A 23,294-nucleotide genomic window follows, 5' to 3' on the forward strand; every position below is an offset into this window, starting at 1 on the left:
GACCGTGGTCCAACCCACCGCGCCACCGCGCCCCCTTTCGCGGTACCTTCAGAGAGGGACAAATCAGATACCGAGCAGGAAAGTCGATGATGTTGGTGGAGAAAAGTAGTAACCTTTCTGTTTTGGTCTTTTGGCTCTTTCTGAGCTTCTGCAGGCAAATGAATGTTAATAAGATGGAATCAGGCTTGACATCAGGCACCGTTTATTACATTTACATTTATTCATTTAGCAGACGCTTTTGTCCAAAGCGACGTACATCTCAGCAAAAGTACAATTTATGTACAATTCATGTAAATGTAATAAACACTTGTTGATGTCAAGCCTGATTCCATCTTCCATCTATGTAAGATCATTTATTACCAAAGTACTAAGATTTCCATGATCACTTCACGTCCCCTTTGAATTCAGCTCGTCTGATGGCGCCGTACAGCATCTCATCTAGGGACACGCAGGGTTCCTGGACCAAACTGCTCTTTTTACCCGCTACACATTTTCACATCTTTGATCTCGGAGCATAAAAGATTCATAAACTACACACAGGTTTACAGTGAGCTTTCTTATATATACTCACCTGGTTTATTGACAGCTGTAACCAGGTTACAGAATGGTTCATATTTCTCGACCGAATATGAGGCAGCATCTATCCTGATGTGATGAGCCCACGTTCAGTTTTAACATTGCCACAGATCGTAACGACAGGGCACGTCAAGCACGCTTAATATGTCCGGTTAATATTTGTCCATAACTCCTACGAGTGGTACATCGCCGCCCTCTGTGCCCCACCTGCGAGGTGAGCTGCGGCGCCCTCGGGGCGGAAACTGCGCCGTTTCCACGTTTGCTCCCGGGTGCCGGTCGACTCGCGGCGGCCTAGAAGGACAATTAACAGAAGGAATATTTATTGTTTTGCTGATTCTTGTAAGACAACAAGATGTGAGAAGGGCGAATTAATTCAGCTGCGATGTGGCTCACAGACACTGCAAGGGACGTCCACACGCGTAGCGCGGTAAATTCAGATATGAGCACGGCCACCTGGAGCCGCTCGCAGGTGTGGCGCCTCCGGGCCGACCGGGGACGGGAGAGACGCGAGGACACGGACGGACGGCGGATGACGGGAAGGCGGGAGCTGGAGGCTCACGGGGAAAGAGGGGAAGCAGCGGAGACAGCGGACAGCGGCGCTGGACGGTGAGAGACGGACGGAGGGCTGCTGGACAGCGTGTGACGGTCAAGTCTCGCCGAGTCCGCCCACGACCTGGAGGAGAAACAAGGGTGAGGAGAACGAGAACCTGGCGGTACCGTTGTGCGTGGGGAACGGCTGAGAGGAGGGAGGGGGGGCGAGCAACGGGCAGAAGAGCTGGAGACCGAGGGTGAGACCGGCATCGAGAGAGGAAGAGATATATGTGCTCGGAGCGGAATGGGATCCCGGCTCAGTACGTTTGTCTCTTCCAAGCGGTCGTGCCGGTCGTCTCTCCCTCCGTCTCGGGCAGTCCAGCGACTCGGCTGACCTCGGAAAGGGACGTGGATGGACACAGGAGACGGACGACTCGACGCTTTCAGCTACGCGCAGGTGAGCGGTTCTTGCCTTCGCTCACATGTCATGTGTGCCCTTTGGGAAAAACTCAGTGTCTGCTTTGTTTAAACAACAAAAGGTTCTTTTTATTGCCTAGTGCTGGAATTTTTGAAGAGCGGGGCTTATTCCGGAAACATAGATCGCCTTAAATTGCCGTTTAATGCCCCAAATGATCCATAAATGACACCCAGCAGGCGGAAGCAGAACTTAAGCTTTAAAATGGATAACTGCCCAATTATTGATCTGTACTTTGAATACAGGACACCAATAAAAGTGTAAATTAATCTGCTCCTGGTCCTTATGTGGAATCGCCGGTAAAGTTTAAAGGCGCTTGCCGCGTGCACATGTACCCCACGACCTTTGCTGTACCTTATTTTAGTAAATGCTCATTGCTGCACATGGCCAGACCTTCGTTTACCTTTTTCCTGCACCCCGTTTACCCTGTACTTGGAGGAGATCCTGTAAGACGTTGCAATACCATACTGCTCTTTAGGTTCCCCGCTGGGCCTCACACTCACCCTCCAATTTTCATGGTCCCAGGCTGAGTCCTGAGGATCGAGGGAGGTGCTCGGGACCCGGAGCCGCTCCGGTGGACGCCGACATCCTCCCTCCTCTCCGCTCACACGGCAGCCGTCGGGCACGACGACGCTCTTTGCTTCCAGGAGCCCGAGCTGCCGAGTTCGCTGTTCCGGACGAACGCCCCCCTCCCCCGTCAAAGCCCCGGGCCGGTCTCACCCGTCCCCGGCCCCGCCTCCCTCAGCTCCCGTCCGAGTGGCGTTCACAGCTCCCCGCAGGCCAGGCGGGTCGCGTAGGCGATGAGCCCCTTCCCCGGTTCCCCAGGACTTTTCGCTGAGACGGAATATTCATACCTGACAAGCTCGTTGGAAATATATAGCGAAGGGCACCGTGTGACTGGCGGAACAGTGCATCTGCGGTCAAAATAAAATACACACACACACACATTTGCAGAACCGCTTATCCCATACGGGGTCACGGGGGACCGGAGCCTACCCGGCAACACAGGGCGTAAGGCCGGAGGGGAAGGGGACACACCCAGGACGGGACGCCAGTCCATCGCAAGGCACCCCAAGCGGGACTCGAACCCCAGACCCACCGGAGAGCAGGACTGTGGTCCAACCCACTGCGCCACCGCACCCCCCAAAATAAAATATTTCAATATAAAATAATATCGGTAATAATAAACCACTTCATTAAAAACTCCTCTTACTGTATTTACACACACGCACACAATGTTTAACTGTAAAAAGTGTGTATTGTGTTCTTTTGAAGGGTCCTGCACTGCGTTACGGTGCACTCTTTCACACGTGCATTTTTATTGCTCTGTCGGGGGCCTTTTTTTAACCGCTCACTTGAACACGTTCCCGAGGTAGTTTTTTTTTTTTTTCTTTTATAATGCTTGAGAACGTAAATGAGGCCGCGTCCACCTTTTACCTCCCCAGAAATGTTGAAAAGTCATTAAATATTCATTATTTCTTTTTATGGGACATTTTAGCCATTTATTCTCCGTCTAGAAGTGAACTTTACACTTAAATATTTGATGGCGTTTTAAAGACAAGAGGAAATTACTAAGAAAATCTTTAAAAAAAAAAAAAAAAAACCATAATTACCATGTTTCTTATTGTATGCTCCCCAATTTGTTGCAGATGTCAGTATGAACTTCCAACACCGCGTATCTGCCACTGCTTTATGCGGGTATTGCTTTTTCACAGATAATATAATTCCCATTTGCATAGTTGTGTTAACCAGTACGGTTCCTTTAATTAGATGTCTTGTGTAAAAATGAACCGCATCCGAGGGTCTTTTCTGGGGCCCTCAGGAGCTCGGAGGTGAACGATGTTTTTATTCTCGTGGTACGTGCTTTCGCGTTGTTTATTCTGTTCATTCCGTTTCCCAGAAGGCTTGTGCAAATACCCACATTCGTATTTATTTTGAAAATACTTATTAGCTGTGGTCTTATTCATCTTAATTTCAGTTATCCAGACATTATTCAGACTTAACAAAACTGGCGTGTGGAGAAAATCAGTGCAAATTACACTCCTACACCATCATGGTTTGACACTTCAATGTATATAATGGCTTTAAGTCATCATTCGACGCAGTGCTTCGAAACGTCTTACCAAACACTGTTTCGGAGGCGTAAAACATTGTGTTCTTCATGTTTCATGGTGGCCCTTGTATCCATTGGCAATATTTATAGCAATCAGAGACAATGATTTGAGCAGCGGGAGGGCAGGGGGTCGGAACCACCTTCTGGAGCGGAAGGGGCACTCGTGGCAAAGCAGGAGAGATTTAATGTGAAAGCAGGACTATTTAGATTTGCCTTGAGAATTCACTGTGCAAACAAAATTGGCTGGAAAGTGGAATACGGCTGTTTCAAAAAACACACACGCACTGCCTGAAACCGCTCATCCAGAGAGGGGTCGCGGCGAACCGGAGTCTAACCCGGCAACACAGGGTGCAAGGCTGGAGGGGGAGGGGACACACCCAGGACGGGATGCCAGTCCATTGCAAGGCACCCCAAGCGGGTCTCAAACCCCAGATCCGCCAGAGAGCAGGACCCGGCCAAACCCACTGTGCCACCGTATGCCCCCATTTAAAAAAAAACTTGGAAGCATCCATCCATCCATCCATCCATCCATCCATCCATCCAATTTCAACAACCACTTTGTCCTGACCAGGGTCAGGGTGAAACAGAGCCTATCCTGGAAGTATTGGGCACAAGGCAGAGCAGTGTGCACCTTGGATGGGAGGTATTATTCCTTGTAGGAACAAAATTCTCAAATTCCCATGTCTTGGCGGTTCCAGAGCAGCATAGTCATACATGCAGTATGTTTGCGTATTGAAACGAAGGCACATCCATCACTGAGCTTGTCGGTGTTCACTGTGTACTGGCCGTGGTACTGGTAAGTGCCCTGGGGGTGTTTAATTCAGGTTCTCTCTTCCTCCGCTTGTCCGCAGGCCTGACACTCTGAGGAGGCTCCTCAGGTCCCCACCATGTCTGCCTTTGCGGGGAACTCGAGCGTCTCCCCTGGGCTGGAGGCACCGGGCTGCTCCTTCTGCTGCTGCAGCCTGCTGAGCCGCACCCTGACCGTGGTCTTCATGGTGAGCCTGGCCACGGCCATCGTGGCGGCCAACGCGGTCACGCTCACCGTGTTCGTACAGACCCGGCAGTGGCGCACCCCGCAGGGCTACCTCAAAGGTGATGGGAGTTCTCGCAGAGACACACAAACACACACAGACACTGAAACACTGGGTTCAAACAACTTTGTTCTTCATCAGTCATCCTTCAAGCACAGTGATGCCTCACATCTAAATTCTTACTCTACAACTAGGTTGTCATCCATTCCCCGAGTGCGTTTTTTATTCATTTCGTGAATGTTCATTAACACAAGTAAGCGGTCTTAGCGAATATGTGCTTTGTGTCGGATTTAGTCATGATTTACGAGCGGTACGGCAAATGAGAAACCCGCGGCACACAAAATGGATAGTTGTTCCCAATCAATTATGTGTCGATTGTCAGCCTCTGTTTCCCCAGCATTTTTCCACCTGAATGCAGGTTAGAAAAGTGTACATCTATCTTACAGATGCAAGGGTTTCTCTTAATCAAATTTTGATCTAGGATCCATCATACATCAAACGTTAATTCACCTTTATTTCGCTTTCGGTGCATATGCTTTTCAGTTTAATTGTCTGCGGACGCCCTTGAAAGAAGAACGCGGAACATAATCACGGTTCAGCCGTAATAACGTCAGCCGTTTTAAAAGAAAAACACCTCGCTCTTCCTTCGCGGATTCTTAAAAAACGATTTCCTTTCACGATCCTCGAGAGAGTCTCGGGTACAATCAAACAAGAAATTGCTGAGACAAACCGATTTTGAGTCGTTCATTCTGAGTTATTCAGAGGCTCATTGTAGGGAAGGCAAAACAACAAATGCAACAGAAACAGCACAGAGATGTGATCTTATGATATAGATGTACCAGTAAAAAATGTTGGTGCTCATAAGTGCACCTATTCCACCTCTAATTCATTCCTGAATACAGACTGAGAAATAATGAAATTACACACACACCATCTGAAACCGCTTGTCCCATACGGGGTCGCGGTGAATCGGAGCCTAACCCGGCAACACAGGGCCTAAGGCCGGAGGGGGAGGGGGGACACACAGGACGGGACGCCAGTCTGTCGCAAGGCACTCCAAGCGGGACTCGAACCCCAGACCCACTGGAGAGCAGGACCCAGTCAAACTTGCTGCGCCACTGCACCCCCATGAAATTGATCGCTCCGTTATTTTTAATACGCAAAATTTGTTCAATTTGTTCCAACTCCACGTTCCCCATGCCTAATGTTATGGCATACATTGTGTAAACACTTTAAAAATAATATACCAACATTTGACTTTCAACATACACAGCTCAAGATGTTACACCCCATGCATGTATTACAACAGCTGTACCCAAGGACCCAGTCCAACCGCCTTCACCATGAAGCCACAGAGAAAAACATCCAGCATTGCCATCATACATCTCCATGGCTCAAGACTCGGGCTTAATTTCCTCCCCCAACCACCACATCAATTGCGGGGTGCCAAAATGGGTATTTCATCAAGGTGTCGGTGTTTCATCGAATTAGGCCGCGACACATCGGGAAGGTGCAGTGCAGAGCAGTCCTCCCACCCAACTGAAATATAATTAACAATTCTATATACTGTATTAAACACATTTTTCTAAGTAGTGATTTCATAAAGTAAATGTTACTGTGATTGTGTGCGTGGACTGGCTAGAGCAAGATGAGGGCTACATGTCACGGTTAAGTAAATGAATAACTTGTAAATAAAAGAGTGCCAGAACAGAGCTGAGAGCACGGGTACAGCATTCCCACAATGCAGTGCATCTCACGGTCACTCTCACTCGGGCGCTCGGCCCAACTTTCAAGCGTGGGTCAGCTTATTGTGCCAGACCGGATGTCGTGGCTTCGGAATGGACGTCCCTGACTGGATAAGCGAAAAATCCAGACGGACTGACAATAATCACAGATCACATAAGCGACGAACCGGACACTGGGAAAGTGAGTTTGTGATACTGGGATAAACGCAGTTTGAGAGAGATCTTTAACAAACCGGTAGAACAGATGCAGCTCCGGGCTGAACTGCGCAGCGATGAGCACCTCTTGGATCCCCACGAAAGAGCAGCAAGGAACCGACGTCAATAATCTTTTCGTCTCCGACTCTTGCAGTGTCTCTGGCTTTGGCAGACATGATGGTGGGAGTGCTGGTGGTGCCCTTCTCCGTGTATACGGAGATCTCCTTGCTGGCGGCCGCGGTGCCCCCGTCGTGGTTCCAGAAAGATCCGGCACTCTCCACGGGCAGCTCGCCCGGCTCCTGGCAGCCCTGCAAGCTCATCGGCCCCGTGTTCGCCGGCTGCACCTTCGTGTCCATCAGCACCATCTTCCTGATGACGCTGGAGCGCAGCGTGGCCATCCTGCGGCCGCTGCACAAGGACGGCCTGGTGACCCGCCGGCGGACGCTGCTGCTCGTCGCGCTCTCCTGGGCCGGCAGTTTCCTGCTGGCGCTGGCGCCGCTCTGCCTGAGCGACAGCTTCACGCTCGAGTACAACGCGTGCAGCCGCATGTGCAACTACGCGCCCCTGTTGGCCGAGTCCAGCCTCCCGTCGGACAGCAGCGTCATGCTGCTCTTCCCTGCCTTCGACTTCACCCTGCTGAGCGGAACGCTGGCCATCAACGTCCTGTCCTTCAGCAGCATCCGCCGCTACACCCGCAAGCGCAAGCTCCTGTCGGAGGGCGGGCCCCAAGCGAACGGCTGCCCGCACCCGCCTTCCTTCTCGGACATCAAGGCGGCGAAGACCATCAGCATCCTGACGTTTGCGTTCGCCGCTTCCTTCACGCCCATCGCCGTGTTCGTGCTGGGCAACGTGGCGGGCCACGCCTGGTGCGGCTTCTCCTTCTTCGCCTTCTGGATGCTGACAGCCAACAGCTGCTGCAACGTGATCATCTACAGCGCGCGGGACCGGCGCTTCCGCAGAGGCGTGACCCTGCTCCTGCGGCCCGGCCGCCCGCCCTTGCTGGAGGACAAGAGCTGAGGAAGCCCGGCCTCCGCGTTGCGATTTCGCTCGAGCGTCGCCCCCGGGGAGACCGTGCGGTCGCTTGGCACGCGTGCGCAACTGATTTTTCAGCGGAGCCACGGGTGTGGTGACCGAGAAGTGAAATCTGGTGGCTCGGTTGAAAATTAAAACACCGTTCGAACAAGTTTCTTCAGCTGTGCGTATTTATATGTGTGTTTATACATTTCTATATTTGTACGCGTGCCGTATTTATGATGTACATGTCGACAGCACCGTTAGTTACGAGTGAGAAAATTTTCTTTGAAATTTGACACTTCTTTTGTCTGACAAGTGGCAGAAATGTTGGCCGAACTCAGCGTGCGACTTCAGCCGCCCCTCCAAAGTGACATCGCGGCTGTGACAGCGACAAGATCCGTGTTTTGATCCGGTGAATCGATTCACACGCCCACGCTGATCCGAACACAGATGCTGTAATAATTTCAAAATTCCAAAATATTCAAATTTGCACGTGCCGCACGCCTGCAAACCCACGGTGCGCGCTGTCATGGCTGGAGACATTTCTCCAACGCTCTTCTGCACGTGTGGCACGTTGCTGACGTAGCGCTACCTTGCGGTAGTGGTCCGAAAGACCCCGGTAGTGTTTTCAGTGGACTTTACATGTGTTTTATAAATCTGGCTGATTTATTTTGAATAATCTAATGTAGCTGTGTGGTGATTAAGGAAATAGACTTGTGAGTAACGACGGTAGGCGGTGGTGTAGTGTTTAGATCCCCTGCCTTAGGGCCCAAAGGATGTGGGTTCAAGTCTCAACTCCTGCTGTAGTACCCTTGATCAAGGTTCTTACTTCGAATTGAGCCAGTAAAAAGTTACCTTGCTCTGTAAATAATTGTAATGTCAACATTATAAGGCACTACTTAAATGAATAAATGTGACCAGAATGTTACCAGTTTAATACCCAGGAGAAGCCATTCTGTTGTACCCTTAGGCAGTGCAGTTAACTTGAATTGCTCCAGTGAAACATTCATCAGAGTAAACAGGTAGAAAATTGTCACTCTAAATGAGAGTGGCATGTAAGGGCTTATGAGGACAGTGTAGCAGTTAGGGATGTTCACATCTAACTGAAAGGTTACTGGTTTGAACCCTACTGCCACTGCTGCCGCACTGTCCTTAAGTACCCTGTACTGAAGTACAGAACGGTATAATGCCCTGCTGCATAAATACGTGAATCACTGCAATTCACTTTGGACAGAGGTGACGACTAAATGGCGAACTAAACATTGACCTAAAGCTCTCCCCGCTTGGTGACCCGACGCACAAGAGGTCCAAAACCAAGAAGCACAAAGGTTCTTGATTCTAGCTCTGGTGCGGTGGAATCACCTCTCTGTCTCACTCAGAACTGCCGAATCCCTCGCAACATTCAAGAAGGGCCCCGAAACTCACCCTTTTTCGGATCCGCTCCTCCGATCTCCTGTGTGCTCGATAAACATATACACGTACGTTTTCATTTTAATATTTTAGAAAACTCTGTATGTAGCTACGCATGAAATGGATACTTTTATTCGGTGATACGTGGCAAACTGACTACTCAACAATCACGCGTCTACATCCAGATCTCTCCTTCTGCTGGTGCACTGCACTCTTTGTATTCTTCTTGTAGATGTCTGCCGCTCGGGAGGAAAGTGTCTCAGCATTTCAATAAATTTTAATGTTCTACTTCGATTCTAGTGTAAGAATGTGTGCTCAACAGATGCAGAATGAATCCTGAAAATGAAATCTGATGTTTTTTGGAGAGCGAAAGCTGTGGATCCAGTCTCAGCGATACCTCACTTCCCAAGAAAATTCCAGGTTGGGAAGGTCGTGTGAGCGCTGCTCTGGGACGTTGGAGCAGCCGGAGTGGGGCTGTAAACACACCGGTGTGTGTGTGTGTGTGTGTGTGTGTGTGTGTGTGTGTGTGTGTGTGTGTGTGTGTGTGTGTGTGCGCGGTGGGCTCAGGCGGCTGGCCACAGGTACTCACTTTCTGCAGCGTTTCTCCATTCCCTCCATCCTCTAGGCCACACTGACATTAAAACTGTACCGAAGTGCAGCTGCAACCATTAGCAGTACCACCGGGGGCAGCAGGTGGCGTAGCGGCTAGAGCAATACCCTTTGGACTCAAAGGTCCCAGGTTTGAATCGCACCTCTGGCTGCAGTAGCCCTCATCAAGGTACTTACCCCGAAGCGAAACGGTAAAATTACCCTCCTGTATGAACGGGTTAATAATTAGAAGCGGCTTAACACTCTAAGTTGCTCTGGAGGAAAGTGTCATGTAAATGAACGGATGTGACTGTCGCCCTGTCCCAGTTGGGTGCTGCTCCATGTTCTCCGGGGGGTTGGGGCACTTTAGCAGAGTAAAGTGGATTCAGCTGGTTGAGTTTGTGCAGCGAGGCGGGAAATGTCATCGCGCTTTGGACGGGCAGTCGCCGAATGTGCTAAATCGACCCGCTCGACTTTCGGAAGGTAAAACGTTGATGGTAAAAAGCGGCCTCTCAAACTGCGTCGAGCAAGTAGTGCAACTGCAGGATGCTGAAACAGCGGAGCGGCACGTGTTTATGCGCACGGTCTTGTTCGGTATCATAGTCGTGTTATATTGTCGTGTTATAATGCACACCCAATATTCAGTTTCCGAAACATAATCAACGTTTCTAAAGACGGACCCAGGTTCCAATCCCACCTCCTGCTCTAGTGCTCTTGATCAGGGTACTTGCCCTGAATTCATACAGTAGAACTGACCCTGCTGGGTAAATCAGCGGCAGTAACACTGTAAGTAAGTTAGTTCAGAGAAAAGTATCAGTTGAATGAATAAATGTGAACGAGCTGCAATAATTAGTATTTGTGCATAAATGCTGGAATTGTTTCGCCTCCGAATAAATCTGGATCGAAACGCCGATGAAACGGGTGCGTTGAGCGAACTCGTGCGTCGCCGCGGAATGTTCCGGATGACTCTCTGCGCAGCGCGGGGAGGTGACACTCTTCCAGGAGGCAATAATCATCCTTTCCCACAGGTGAGGGCACAATCGGGATCGCGAGAAGCACGACGGAGCCACTTCGGAGATGCGACGGCCTGCTTTTAGACTCAGAGGAGGAAAGAGCCTCGACGACTTTTGACGACGAAAACCGCAGCTATCGAAAACGCAGCGTCGATGTGGTCCATCGTGAAGGGCCAGCAGGTGGCGTGGCGCTTCACGCATGTTGAGCTAACCCCGCTGCTGAAGTACCCTAAAGCGCGGTGCTTACTCTCTAGGGATACGGTAAAAATGACTAGACTGCATAAAGGGGTGAATGAATGTGAGCAGCTTTCTGGTGTACAAGACTGACGTTACAGTTTTCAGCTACGTAAGGGGAAGAATAATAAACTGTAGAAGGGGCATGGAAATAGTTGCTGATCCTGCTGTTTTGCTGGACTGCGTTTTTTTCATTTGTGTTCAAGTATATAAAAAATACACACACACACACACACACACAGAGGCTGAAACCGCTTATCCCAAGCGGGGTCGCAGCAAACCGGAGCCTAACCCGGCAACACAGAGCACAAGGCTGGAGGAGGAGGAGGAGACACACCCAGGACGGGACGCTAGTCCATCACAAGGCACCCCAAATGGGACTCAAACCCCAGACCCACCAGAGAGCAGGACCTGGCCAAATCTGCTGCACTACCATGCCCCCTATATAAAAAATAAAAGTTTTATTTAATATTCTGTGGAAACAGGGGGCGCGGTGGCGCAGTGGGTTGGACCACAGTCCTGCTCTCCGGTGGGTCTGGGGTTTGAGTCCCGCTTGGGGTGCCTTGCGATGGACTGGCGTCCCGTCCTGGGTGTGTCCCCTCCCCCTCCGGCCTTGCGCCCTGTGTTACTGGGTTGGCTCCGGTTCCCCGTGACCCCATATGGGACAAGCGGTTCTGAAAATGTGTGTGTGTGTGTGTGTATTCTGTGGAAATATACTGTGGTCAAACATATTCAGTCTTTTTTTTTAACCTATTTATTTAATGATTGGCTTTTACTAAGCAGATTAATAACCTTAGTGGCACTCAGTGTCTGGGTGGTGTGGGAGAACGTGGGTTTCATTCCTCATCAGTCTGTGTGGAGTTTGTATGTTCTCCTAGTATCTGTGTGGGTTTCTTCTGGGTGCTCTGGTTTCCTCCTGCAGTTCCAGTGGACTTTTGTGAGTCTAAATTGCTTGTAGTGTGTGAATGGGTGACTGTGTGTGTGGCCACCCTGCAATGGAGGGTCTGTCCAGCATGTACACCCCCCCCCCCCCCCAAGGACAGGCGGTTAATAAAACTGGATGGATGGATTGATTAATAACTTTAGATGAAAGAAAATGTCATTTCATTGGTAAACTTGTGTGATCTATACTTAAATAAATCACATGATCCCTGTAATTCTATCAAGCATGCGTAGCAGTATACGTTGTTAACAGACTGACTTGAGCAAGACGAACCCAATGGGGAAGCTCCAACGCTGTGCTTACGCAGAGGTGAGCGTGTGCACGAGATCCGGAATGTTCCTGCGGGCATCGTCTCGGTTGCACATAGAGCATGAGATGCTGAGAAGAACTGCAGTTTTTCCTGGCTCCACTAGGCACCACAGGGTTGCATTCGGTACAACAGGGTATTGATAGGTGCAACAAGGTACTATTCGGTGTACCTCAGAAGGCCACCTGTACCGGTGCTTCTGGAGAGAAGACAAGGCGGCAGCTCCTCAAACTTTGCTCATCATCTGTAGATCATTCGCCGGGAGGAGTCGGTACTGAAGCCTCGTGTCGCATCTAAGCTCCAAAGCTGTGCTCTTCTTCACGGACAGGTGATGCCACGAGCCCGGATGCTCGTGTCCTTGTTTTTAAAGATCCTAAAATTAGCCACTCTGTGCCGTGTTAAGAGCCAAAAACACCGACCCACTTCCGGATCCGTTCCGTAAACGGCACGACTTCAGGCAATCCGGCAACGGAGAGCACGCTTTCAAGATTATGCACGAGAAACCAAACCGTGTATAAACCTTTCAGCTGGTTTGAGCTGCTCCATATGGTTTATCTCATCGCTCCTATTATGTGCATATCTTATCTAGGCAGGAGCACAATTTTTTTTTTTTAATACTCCAAAAAAAGGCAATGAAATTTACATTAAGCGGCATGATGTTCGATACTGAAGCGAGATCAGTTTTTTCTTCAATTGTTTTTATTAAAATGCTGTAGTGTTATGCAAAATATCCCTAATAAAATGTCCCAGTTCCCTTTACGCATTCAGCAATACATTGTCATAATAAAACACCAGGGATGCTGAGCGACCTAAGGCTTGCGAAAAGGCAGAACTGATTCTAATAAATAAAGCTCGTAACAGTAGAGCTTCAGTTTAGTATTTTTAATGGTGTTTTTAGAACAATCGGCAGTGACAACGAATTATCTCAAGGCTTGCTTTCATAGTAACTCAATTTGTCAGTTTATTATAGGTTACAGCTCTATTTGTACAACTCATTGAAGAACTTAAAATATTTTTTCTTGATCCAGAGAACTCATTTTGGATAGCGGGTACTTCATGGCCGTCGCTTGCCTTTCTGCTGGAAAGCAACAACGAAGCACCAGGGCCCACTGCTAGAATTGCTGAGAATTTGTCGTCTGCATCCCCTGTCCAGCGGCCGGTTCGCGAACCAGGGCAACGTAACATCTCCAAGAACTGCAAAAGCACATTTCTGTGGGGAACGTCCCAGCAGGTGTATTTTGACAAGGTGCGGCTTTGTGTCGAATTTGCAGAGGGGCAGCACTTCGCCGACTCCTGCAGCGATTCCCATTCCAGAACCACGTGGCCGTCGTCTGTGCTCTTTTTGTGGCTTTTCGGTGACGAATCCTTTCCGGCTCCACTCGTGTCACGCGGCGATGCGGCCATAACAGTTGAGCTGCTGCTCAATTACTGACACATCCGGTCCGGGGCGTGCGAATGCGCTCTTTCCCCTCGCGCTGCTGTGCGCTCTCCGCAAGGCCGCGGTAAAAGTCCAAGTTTGGCCGGTCGGTAAGCGTGTCCACAACGGAGCCCTCGCCTGCGCGAAAGCCTCTCGCCGGGCTGACGGAGCCGGTCGCGGTGCTGAGACGAGGTGCGTTTCAGACAGAAAACGATCTTTCGCAGATACACCCAGCAGCCACGTGCTGCGAAACGAACCGACGCCATCCCTTCTTTCTCGTTTGTTCCATCACGCAAGGAGTTCATTAGGGGGTCGTGTGCTTAGAGCTCAGAGCACTTAAGGAAGCTTTTGCCTGAGAAACACCACTCCCTCATTATACATTTATGTTCATCGTGAACATCTTTCTATTTGTATATGGAGGCAAAGCATGACTGGGAGGCTAAGTAATCAAAAACGTTTTAATTTTTAATCCATCATTCAAAAGTACGTAGGAAAGGTCGTACAGAGACCATTTTTTTGCTCGGTAGTCAATGTATTCTCACGTATGACTAGAATATATTCCAATCTAATAATTATGTTTAAGTCTCCGAAGGAGAAAAGCATAGTTTTGAGAGCTCTAGGTTTTAGCGAGAGCTCAGGGACCTATAAATGTCATATTTAGTATCCCAGCTTTAATTTTCTGAAGATAAGGACAAGGGAGAAGTGGAGCTGTTCAGGGTAAAGCAGGCCAAATGAATATTTAAAGCACAGGAGAGTAAACAGGGTAGTTGCAGAATATTAAAAAGCACACAGGGCCTGGAGACCAGCACGATGTCGTCGCTTACCGTTCAGGGGAAAGTCAAAGCGTCGGCCACGAGGAGAATAATAATAATAACCACCGCGAGCAAAGAGCCGGCTGCTGCAAAGCTTGGCAGCACCGGTACCGCCGTCGATTTTGGAGGAACAGAAGCCATGGCGAGACCCGAAACTCTGGTCCGAGGACAGAGCATCCTCCTCGTTACAGGGGGCGGAAACAGGCTATAGATGCGAAACGGTCACCGCAGGGCACTTCCATGTTTTCGTAATGCTCTACTCCAGTGACTTACAAAGATTAATATTTAGCCGACACCTTTACGCGTCCAACACAACTTATAGCGCGTGGATACGCTAGTCCGTTCACCTGTCAATACATCAGAGCGATGTCGCACAGACACGCACAAACCTGCAGTTCAGTCGTTCATTCATCTCATATTAGAGGAATTTCCACGAGTTTGAATTTGTATATTTAAAGTCGGTTTATACAATCTGTGTATAAAGTAGACCCCAATTTTATTAGGAAAAAAATGTAAGATTGTCCCAAAAAGGGGGGCTGCACTTCTGAACTACCTTAAACACGTGTACACAATGTTTAGTACAGGAATCATTTTTTAAACACATGCACATTGCAGTACTTCTATTTAAGAATTAAACACAGAACACTCCCAGATATAGTCACAAGGCTTTAGATCATTTTCACATTACATTTTTTGACAACTTTACCTAATCTCACTTTTTTTCCTCTTACATTTTTATATAAAAGTAAATATAAGTCCAAAGTGTGACTGCTGGAACTTGCTGCAAAGTGTTTTTTTTTTCTCGTTGTTTTTTTAATGAACGAATGTGATGAGGAAATGAGGCATCGTGTCTTCAGTACTTTTCAGCAGCAGTTCACACGTTCATCAGACACTTGAGCGTTTTCTTCTTTCCACTCCCCTGGCAGGTTCCTCCCACACAGCTGCAGCTCAGGTGTTACTCACATGGTCCTCTGGTACTGTGGAAAATCACCTCCCTCATCAGATCGGAATTGTGATCTCTTCTACAAGATGTGCTGTTCATACCGGCAGTCTTTTACGACCCCAGCCGCTAGCTTTGTTTTCCATGTCCAGCTTGCTGGGTGTACCCTGTTTGAACCACACGTCCTGCCTTGCCTCAGTCCGAGTGCTGCGCGTGTTCCTCAAATCACTTCTGAACTTCCAACATACGAATAAGCGAAGAGCAAACTGCACGGAGATCCAAGGAGCCATGCTCTCCGTCTGTGCAAAAGATGTGCTTTGATTTTGATTTTTAAATCCAGCTGCTTTAAGACAAGATAGATTAGTTTGGGAGCTGTATGGATGCCACAGTTACCGTTTGGTGTCCACAGCCCTATGGTCGGCCCCCACCGCTTCAGAGATGCTTGTGAAACCTTGTTCTCTGAAAGATAATGTACGTGTGATTTAGAAGCTATTCAATACTGAAAAATTATTGAAAAGACAAGTAAAACATAAACTAAACTAATGTAGAATGCCTTGTAACCATTTACATTTATTCATTTAGCTGATGCTTTTCTCCAAAGCGACTTACAATGTTAAGGTTACAATTCTTTACCCATTTATACAGCTGGGTAATTTTACTGGAGCAAATGAGAGTTAAGTACCTTGCTCAAGGGTACTACAACCGGAGGTGAGGCTCAAACATGTGACCTTTAGGTCCAAAGGCAGTTTTTCTAACCACTACGCAAGAGGCTGTCCCAAGTTTTAAAAAAAGAGAAAAAAAAAAATTTTGGTGCAGTGCTTCATCAAGAACAACAGTGACACCTGGGTTTAGCTACCTTAGTCTTGTGCACATACCATAAATAAGTGAGGTGAGATAATGTTACAGATATGCTGAAAAACACAAAGTCCAGCTGGGGATAACACATTTTGAGTACCTCCTCTTCAGTTATACTGTCTTTTAAAATGAAAATAAGAAGGGGGGGGGGGGGGGGGGGGGGGGGCATAAGGTGTATTCATCTTATCACTCACTTTAAAAGTTGTTCCAGTTCCCGTTTGATCCTGGTCACAATGGGTGGTCCTTGATATGAAAATGAAGTGTAGAGTTGGACCAGTGACGCCCCTGCGCGAATCTTGTCTAGGGCATCTTGCCCACTGGCAATGCCCCCAACACCTACAATGGGCACCTTCCCTGGAGAGGTGATGAGGAAATTAATTTTTAATTAATCTCTGATACACATGGGTTGCTAGGTTCAACAGATGACTATTTACTGAGTTAATTGCCGGGGAATTAATTTTAAGCATAAACTGGACGCTTCCCGCTATCTTCAAAAATACATTTATTAGGCAACGACTGGTGAATTTATAGCGCTCGTGCAAGTTTCTGAATGTCAGCTGCTTTGAACGAAAATACTGCCAAACGACTAAGTACAGTTCCACAGTCCCCTATCTAACCTTTGGGGTCAGATGTGTATTGGAATTCAGAATTTTCCAGATTTCAGAAAGGCAATATGGTGCATATACTGCGTATTACATAACACCCCCAGCGGGGTCTGGGGCAGAACCCCATAATAAAACATTAATATTTCAGCAGAAGAAGAAACGGTGAGATAAATGCAGACCCTAAATACTCTACTGCTTCTTATTTCTACAGAAATTGTTCAGTAAAACATATCTAGGTTCGAACCTAACTAAATACATGTAAATATACACGCAATAAATGCTCAGTACATCTGGCTGCTTGAGGATCTTGGAGAAGAGGGAACATCGGTGTTGCCATTGTGATTGTCATCAGGCTTTGTTTTTCCAACTTCAGCACCGAACTTATGAAAAACCTCTGGTTTCCAGAGCTTTTAGGACTGCGGAATTGCAGATAATGACTTGTGGATTAGTGTTACCTCTTTGTAGACACACACCATCCACAGCAATATTTGTGTACCTTTAGTTAAGCAGTACATCTCCCGTACCAAGGCTGTGGACATGTCTCTGAGAGGGGCGCCGCTAAGTCCCCCTACTTCCACTCGCTGGGGGTCTTTCAGAGTGTTGGGCCGGGACACCGTGGTGTTGGACACGATCAGGCCATCCACTCCCACCTGAAAAGCAGACAATGCGTTAAGGAACGCAGTCAAACTAACATAAGGGAGATGGTTTTACTTTGGGAAGAGGGAGGGTTGAAATTCCACTGCTCAACAACATTAGACTGGATTGTAAATTAAAAAGTAAAAGCCAGGGAGAAAAGCATACTAATGTTTCTTTTGTTTTATGGTGTTGACAAAAATAATATTTGATATGTTTGTCAGACCGGGCCATTTAAAAACCATACTGCCAGCACCCAACACTCTACCCTGAGTTCTGCAGACAAAAAACTTTTTTTCTGTAGAACTTCACTTATGAAAACACACAGCATGGTGAAAATAAACCCTACCACTGGAAGAAAACCCTTTTTTCCATGTGAACATTTCAAGGACAGTTTAACGCAACAGCACGAACAATAGCTGAAGCAATCAGAAATCAGAGTGTTCGTTTGTGAAATTAACTTTAAAGGCAACTTCTGCCATAAATGTTGAACTGATAAGTCAGTGGAAAATGCACTGCTTTTACAGGCCTAACAAAATGTCATTCATAATTAAAGTTCAACCCAAGCATACAAGGATAAGGTTTTCATACTGTTTATCAATGTTTTCCAAGGACATGGATAAACGGAGTTATGAAGGCATTATTAAAGAAACCGGAGCGCCACATTGCATCACTCACTCACCTCTGTAATGACCTCTGCGATGTCCTGCTTGTCCTGGGTGGAGAGGTCTGGAGCGATCTTCACCAGGACAGGTGGTCGCCGTCCAGAGGGCAGGCCGTCCCGCTCCGTCAGCACCTACACAACCGGTCCAAGTTGACAGAACCACAGATCTTACACCGTTCAGTACAATGGGCGATCGGGCGTTTACAAGAGAGCGGCTATAACCGCTAGGCCGCTTGCTCAAGAGAAGCATTTCAAACTTAAGATGAGGCACTTCCTCACCTTCAGCAGTAGGTGGCGCAGCTCCCCCTTGCCCTGCAGGTCCCTGAGTCCCGGCGTGTTGGGGCTGCTCACATTCACCACCAGGTAGTCGGCCAAGGGTCCCAGAGTTCGCACGCCCTCCACAAAGTCAGCGACGGCATCCTGGGAGAGTTTGTTCTTGCCCAGGTTGATGCCCAAGGGGTGCCCGGCTGCAACAGAACTCGTGTCACTTCAGCAAAGTGTGTGACTGCAGTGTAAACAGTGTAAACATAGCATAAGCTATGTAGGCAACTGCTTGGATTAGTCTGTAACAACCTTGCTCATCGTCTATTTACTCGGAAGTTCTATACATCAACCAAACAAATTATTCTACCATTTTAATTCATTATAACAAAATAATGTATTTGGAGCATATTAGTCTCATAAATGACAATCGGACTCTCGGGGTCTGCACTTCTTACTGACCGTAATGTCCTTCTTTAGACTTTTGCGCTGCACTGTGGACTTGAAACAGTTGTTCCCGAGAGCTACGATACGACTAATCTTACACGTTTTCATTTAGCAGACACTTTTTTCCAAAAAGAAATTAAACAAGCGTAAAGTATTGCACAACAGATAAAGAGCTACAGACACAGGATTGTCGAAGCACAGCTAGTCTGATACCACCACGTTGGTTCACATCACTCAATTAGATGCCTACACCATTTTAACTGTAATTTCTCGTCATTTTCAGTAAGTATTTAAAAGTTTGCTGTACAGCACTGGAATCGTTACCTTGGGTAAGACGCAACTGGGTCATCTCTCGTGCCTTGAGTCTTTCATGGACAGCAGCAAGACCACAGCTGTTAAATCCATACCTTGCAAAAGAAATAAGGGGGTTCAGCCATGGCCGCCAGGACCACATGCACTTCGTCATGTGTCATCTGTAAGCATCACACCTCGTTTCCATCATGTTGCGGGCAACTAATTGCATGATTTCCTGCTAACTTCTAAAGAATGTATAAGGTTTCGGCCTTGGATTTATGCTCCCTGGTAACTGAATGTGATGACTGAATTTACATTTTGCATACAAATATTTACTAACGAACAGTTAATATACACATTAATATTTCTTCGTTTGTGAAACTTTAACGCCACTATCAGGTTTTTTTCTTCCCAAGCCATTTACTTAAGTCCTTTGATTTCTTTTTCTTCACATGTTAAAATAATTACAGAATTACCCAGAAACATGATTCATAAAGGATTAAGTATCTTTGAAGTAAATGTTTGTTAACTCATAGACATAGGAAAAAAAAGAATAAAATGGGTTAGGGATGGGGCCTCAATCTGAAAGTCCAGGGTCTGAATTCCCCTCTTGCTGCAGCACTGCTGAACAAAGTACTTCTCCTGAGTTGATACAGCAAATATTACATGCAGTCCCTGAATTACGAACGAGTTCCGTGTCCTCAGTCTGTGTTTGTCGGATTTTGACGCAAGTCAGAACAGACTTAGGTATGGTGGGTATCTGATGTCAGTTTGTCAAATGTTTGACTTGGTACATTGTATATTGTGTACCTTTCTATGCATAAAAAAACATTAAGAAACACTTTGGGTACAAAAACATCTTTAACAACAATACAGTAATAACACAATGTAATGATAATAAATGTAACTACAGTATTTATAACAGAAACATAGAAAGAAATAATAAATGTTACTACTGTCATGATGAACAGAGGAGATGGAGGAGGGTGGACCCAAGTGCTGGATCATTTATTCAGAATCAAACGACTAGAAATGTTCTCGTGGTCGGGGATGGGCGAATGGTCGGTCGATCAGCGAACTGAACAGAGATGAGGATCCAAAGTTGTGGTCAAGGGACAAGGCGGGCGGTCGTTATCAAAGAGACATGGAACAGGACTGGGGAACGATGAGGGACAGAACTTAAAGAGTGAGGTAGAGGTAGGTTTGAGAACGAAGGGAGGGTTGTCTGGAGTGAGATTCCGCAACTTGGAAAAACTATCTTTTGTAGCCGAGCGCTCTCTCACAGTGCGTGTGTGTGCACGAGCAAAGCATTAAAAAGACTTCAATGTTTGCTTTTCCATTGTTTGTTGGTGTTTCACCTTTCGCTTCATTATTTCCTCTTTCGTTTCAAACGTGATCGTTTCCCTTTTCTTCGTTGAATCACCATCACTTGCATCACATTTACGCTTTGGTGACATGGTTAGGAAGGTTAAAAAAAAAAAAAAAAAAAAAAAAAAAAAACAAACTATTTTAAATTCATTCTGAATTAACACTTAACAGGAAAAGAAAGAAGTCTGTTCCATCTCAGGCTCGTGCCTCGCCCGTGAGCCGACAAACCGCTGTAGACTTGCAACGTTTTGATGCGTGTTGCAAAGTAGCGCCCATTTATTATTACGAACTATTGTATATACAATAACTTGAATTTTTAATATAAGAGGCTTAATTATGAAGCATTCATTTGATTGTTACTTAAGGGTGACCAAAAAAAAAAAAACCCATCAACTTCCGGTCAGTAAGGGGTGGTTCATAAGTACGGGTTGTATGTAAGTCGGACGTTCGTAACTCGGGGGACTGCCTGTACCCTGCTACGTAAATGGGTAAATCAGTGTAAAGTTGATGAGCGTAACTGACTTCGGATACAGGCATCAGCTAAACAAAGGATGACGATAAAGTACCGCCAGCAACCAAAAATACCACCTGCTGTGCTTCACTGTCACAGCACTGTGGCCCAGTGGATGGCGCTGGTGCCTCACAGGGCCTTGACTGTGCAACTGGAAAAGGGCTCGATTCAGGCTGTGTGGAGTTTGCATGTCTTCCCCGTGTTCATGTGCATTTCCTCCCACAGTCCAAGACATCTTTCAGGTGAACTGACGACTTTAAACTGTCCACACTTTGTTCTGTGTGTATATGTAACGTTGCATTTACTGTTGTGTTTGTAACACTGCTAGTCATTTTGGATAAAGGTGTCCACTAAACGCTACCTAATATTGCGCGTTGCTTTGGAGAAAAGTGTCCGATACGTGAATAAAAGCAACTGTCGTGAATGCAGGCGAAGGGGTAGCGGTGCCCGTACCGATTGATCACAGCCTGATCTGCGGTCAGTCTGAACACGCGTGGCTTGGGGTTCCCTTCTTGGGGCAGGGGTGTGACCGTCCCCACTTCCACGAAGCCAAATCCCATGCGGAAGAGTCCGTCCACGGCCTCCCCGTGCTTGTCGAAGCCGGCTGCGATCCCAACCGGGTTCTGAAACTTGCGGCCGAGGACATCGAGTTCCTGAAAGCAGACAAATACCCAGAATGCACCCGAGCACCTTAACGCGATCGGTCATCCCGCGCGCCGGCAAACATCCGCAGACACTGACCAGCGCAGCTGGGTCCTTGTATCCGGTGCGGGGTACCAGGCCCAGAGAGAGGAGCCGCACCGCCATCACGTGGGCTCTCTCAGGCCCCACAATCCTTTGCAGCGCAGGCATAAGGTGGTTGGCATAGAAACGCTCGTCGCCACGTGCAGTGAGGTAGGACAGAAAGAGGAAGCCCCCACATCCGAGCACCTGGGCAGCATCCTTGAGCCGCTTCTGTGGGACGGGAAAGCACACCGGGACGTCACGCCTTAACTTCAGTGTTAAGTTAAGTGACTAACACGACAGTCAGAGCCGGGAGGAAAAATCAAATGCACTTCAGTTACTACCTTAAGTAACGGTTATCATATGCGCAGACGTTAGAGAAGACCAAACAGTAAGTGCTTCACATTATTTATGAGAAACAACGTAATTTAGTTAATGTTAAGTTCTGTCGACGTCTCGAGAAACTGAGTCAGGTGATCAACGATCGACACATCCCCGTTAAACTTGTATTACTATATAAATAGCATATGCCACAGTGAAGTCATTTTAAGTGCTTTCTATGCACGCGTTCTAAAACTTTCTCTTTTTAAGCGTACCGACACACACGAACAGTGTAAATGTGTTCATGTGCTGCCGTGTTTTACCTTCAGTAAGACTCCTGCCATCAGTCACCGACAGCGCTGACCCGTGTGTCCACGTGCAACAAGGGCACTTCCGGGGATGAAATATCGCGATATCTCGGTCGTATCGACACCAACAATAATTTCCGTCATTTTCTTTCGGAGGAGTGTCGTTTCAATTCCTCCTAACAGAATTATTCCTTGACATATTCGTCGTCTACTGCCTCGTTTCTGTAGGAGCAGTTAATAGCAAAGCTATTAAACAATCGATTAGGTGAAAGTAAAAGCCTCCTCGAATACTGTGATTAAATTGAACACATCCATCCATTCTCAGTAAAACTTGTGTTGTGTCTCCTGACCTGGTTCGTCAGGGACTCGCAGCGAGACATTGTTTCTCCACGCGTCATTAGTCTGAACAGGGCGAAATGGACTTGATGGCAACGAAGTGTCTTCCTCGTCACTTTCCTGCAAAAATCCAAGGACGCAATTCATGCATACCTTCAGTGGAGCAATGTTTATGTTTTAATGGCTGTATGTCCCGCACTTGTTTCAATATAACATTCAATAACTGTCCTACCAATGAAATGCAAAACATGTTTATTGATATGTTTTTTTTTTTCTTTTTTCTACAATTCAGCACGCTATGGATACAGCACATCATGCAGAGTCATCAGTAGAATAGATTATAACCGGCACTTTTCATAAACTACATTTAAATTTAATTTTTCCGGGCTCTTCCCTGTAAAAGCACAGATCTCTAAAAGTGAATTTCCATCCATTTAAGAGACCTGACCAATTTCATCGATGGGCTTCAACAACAGACGAGGACTGCAATCGTTTAAAATTCCCTTTGCGTATTAGGAAGTTTTTGCTGAAATAACCTCACGTGGAGGGGGGCGCGGTGGCGCAGTGGGTTGGACCGGGTCCTGCTCTCTGGTGGGTCTGGGGTTCGAGTCCCGCTTGGGGTGC

At 47.3% G+C, this 23,294-nt stretch overlaps 2 protein-coding genes across 2 annotated transcripts; one reads left to right on the plus strand and one right to left on the minus strand.

The window, feature by feature from the left end:
- The first annotated feature begins 4,582 nt into the window (after nucleotides 1-4,582).
- LOC108926227 (adenosine receptor A3-like) lies at nucleotides 4,583-7,683 on the plus strand. The gene is made up of 2 exons (XM_029253544.1): nucleotides 4,583-4,787; nucleotides 6,821-7,683. The coding sequence occupies exons 1-2, from the start codon at nucleotides 4,583-4,585 to the stop codon at nucleotides 7,681-7,683; spliced, it is 1,068 nt and encodes a 355-aa protein (XP_029109377.1).
- A 6,611-nt stretch (nucleotides 7,684-14,294) lies between these two features.
- dhodh (dihydroorotate dehydrogenase) lies at nucleotides 14,295-22,413 on the minus strand. The gene is made up of 9 exons (XM_018738853.2): nucleotides 22,350-22,413; nucleotides 21,724-21,936; nucleotides 21,436-21,635; nucleotides 19,134-19,216; nucleotides 18,381-18,568; nucleotides 18,120-18,233; nucleotides 17,301-17,454; nucleotides 16,394-16,553; nucleotides 14,295-15,803 (listed from the first exon to the last, which is right to left on the minus strand). Exons 1-9 carry the CDS (start codon nucleotides 22,368-22,370, stop codon nucleotides 15,734-15,736), a joined length of 1,203 nt encoding a protein of 400 aa, XP_018594369.1. The 5' UTR covers nucleotides 22,371-22,413; the 3' UTR covers nucleotides 14,295-15,733.
- Between the last annotated feature and the right edge of the window lie 881 nt (nucleotides 22,414-23,294).

The sequence above is a fragment of the Scleropages formosus genome, chromosome 7 (genome assembly GCF_900964775.1).
Source record: "Scleropages formosus chromosome 7, fSclFor1.1, whole genome shotgun sequence".
NCBI classification, from domain to species: Eukaryota; Metazoa; Chordata; class Actinopteri; order Osteoglossiformes; family Osteoglossidae; genus Scleropages; species Scleropages formosus.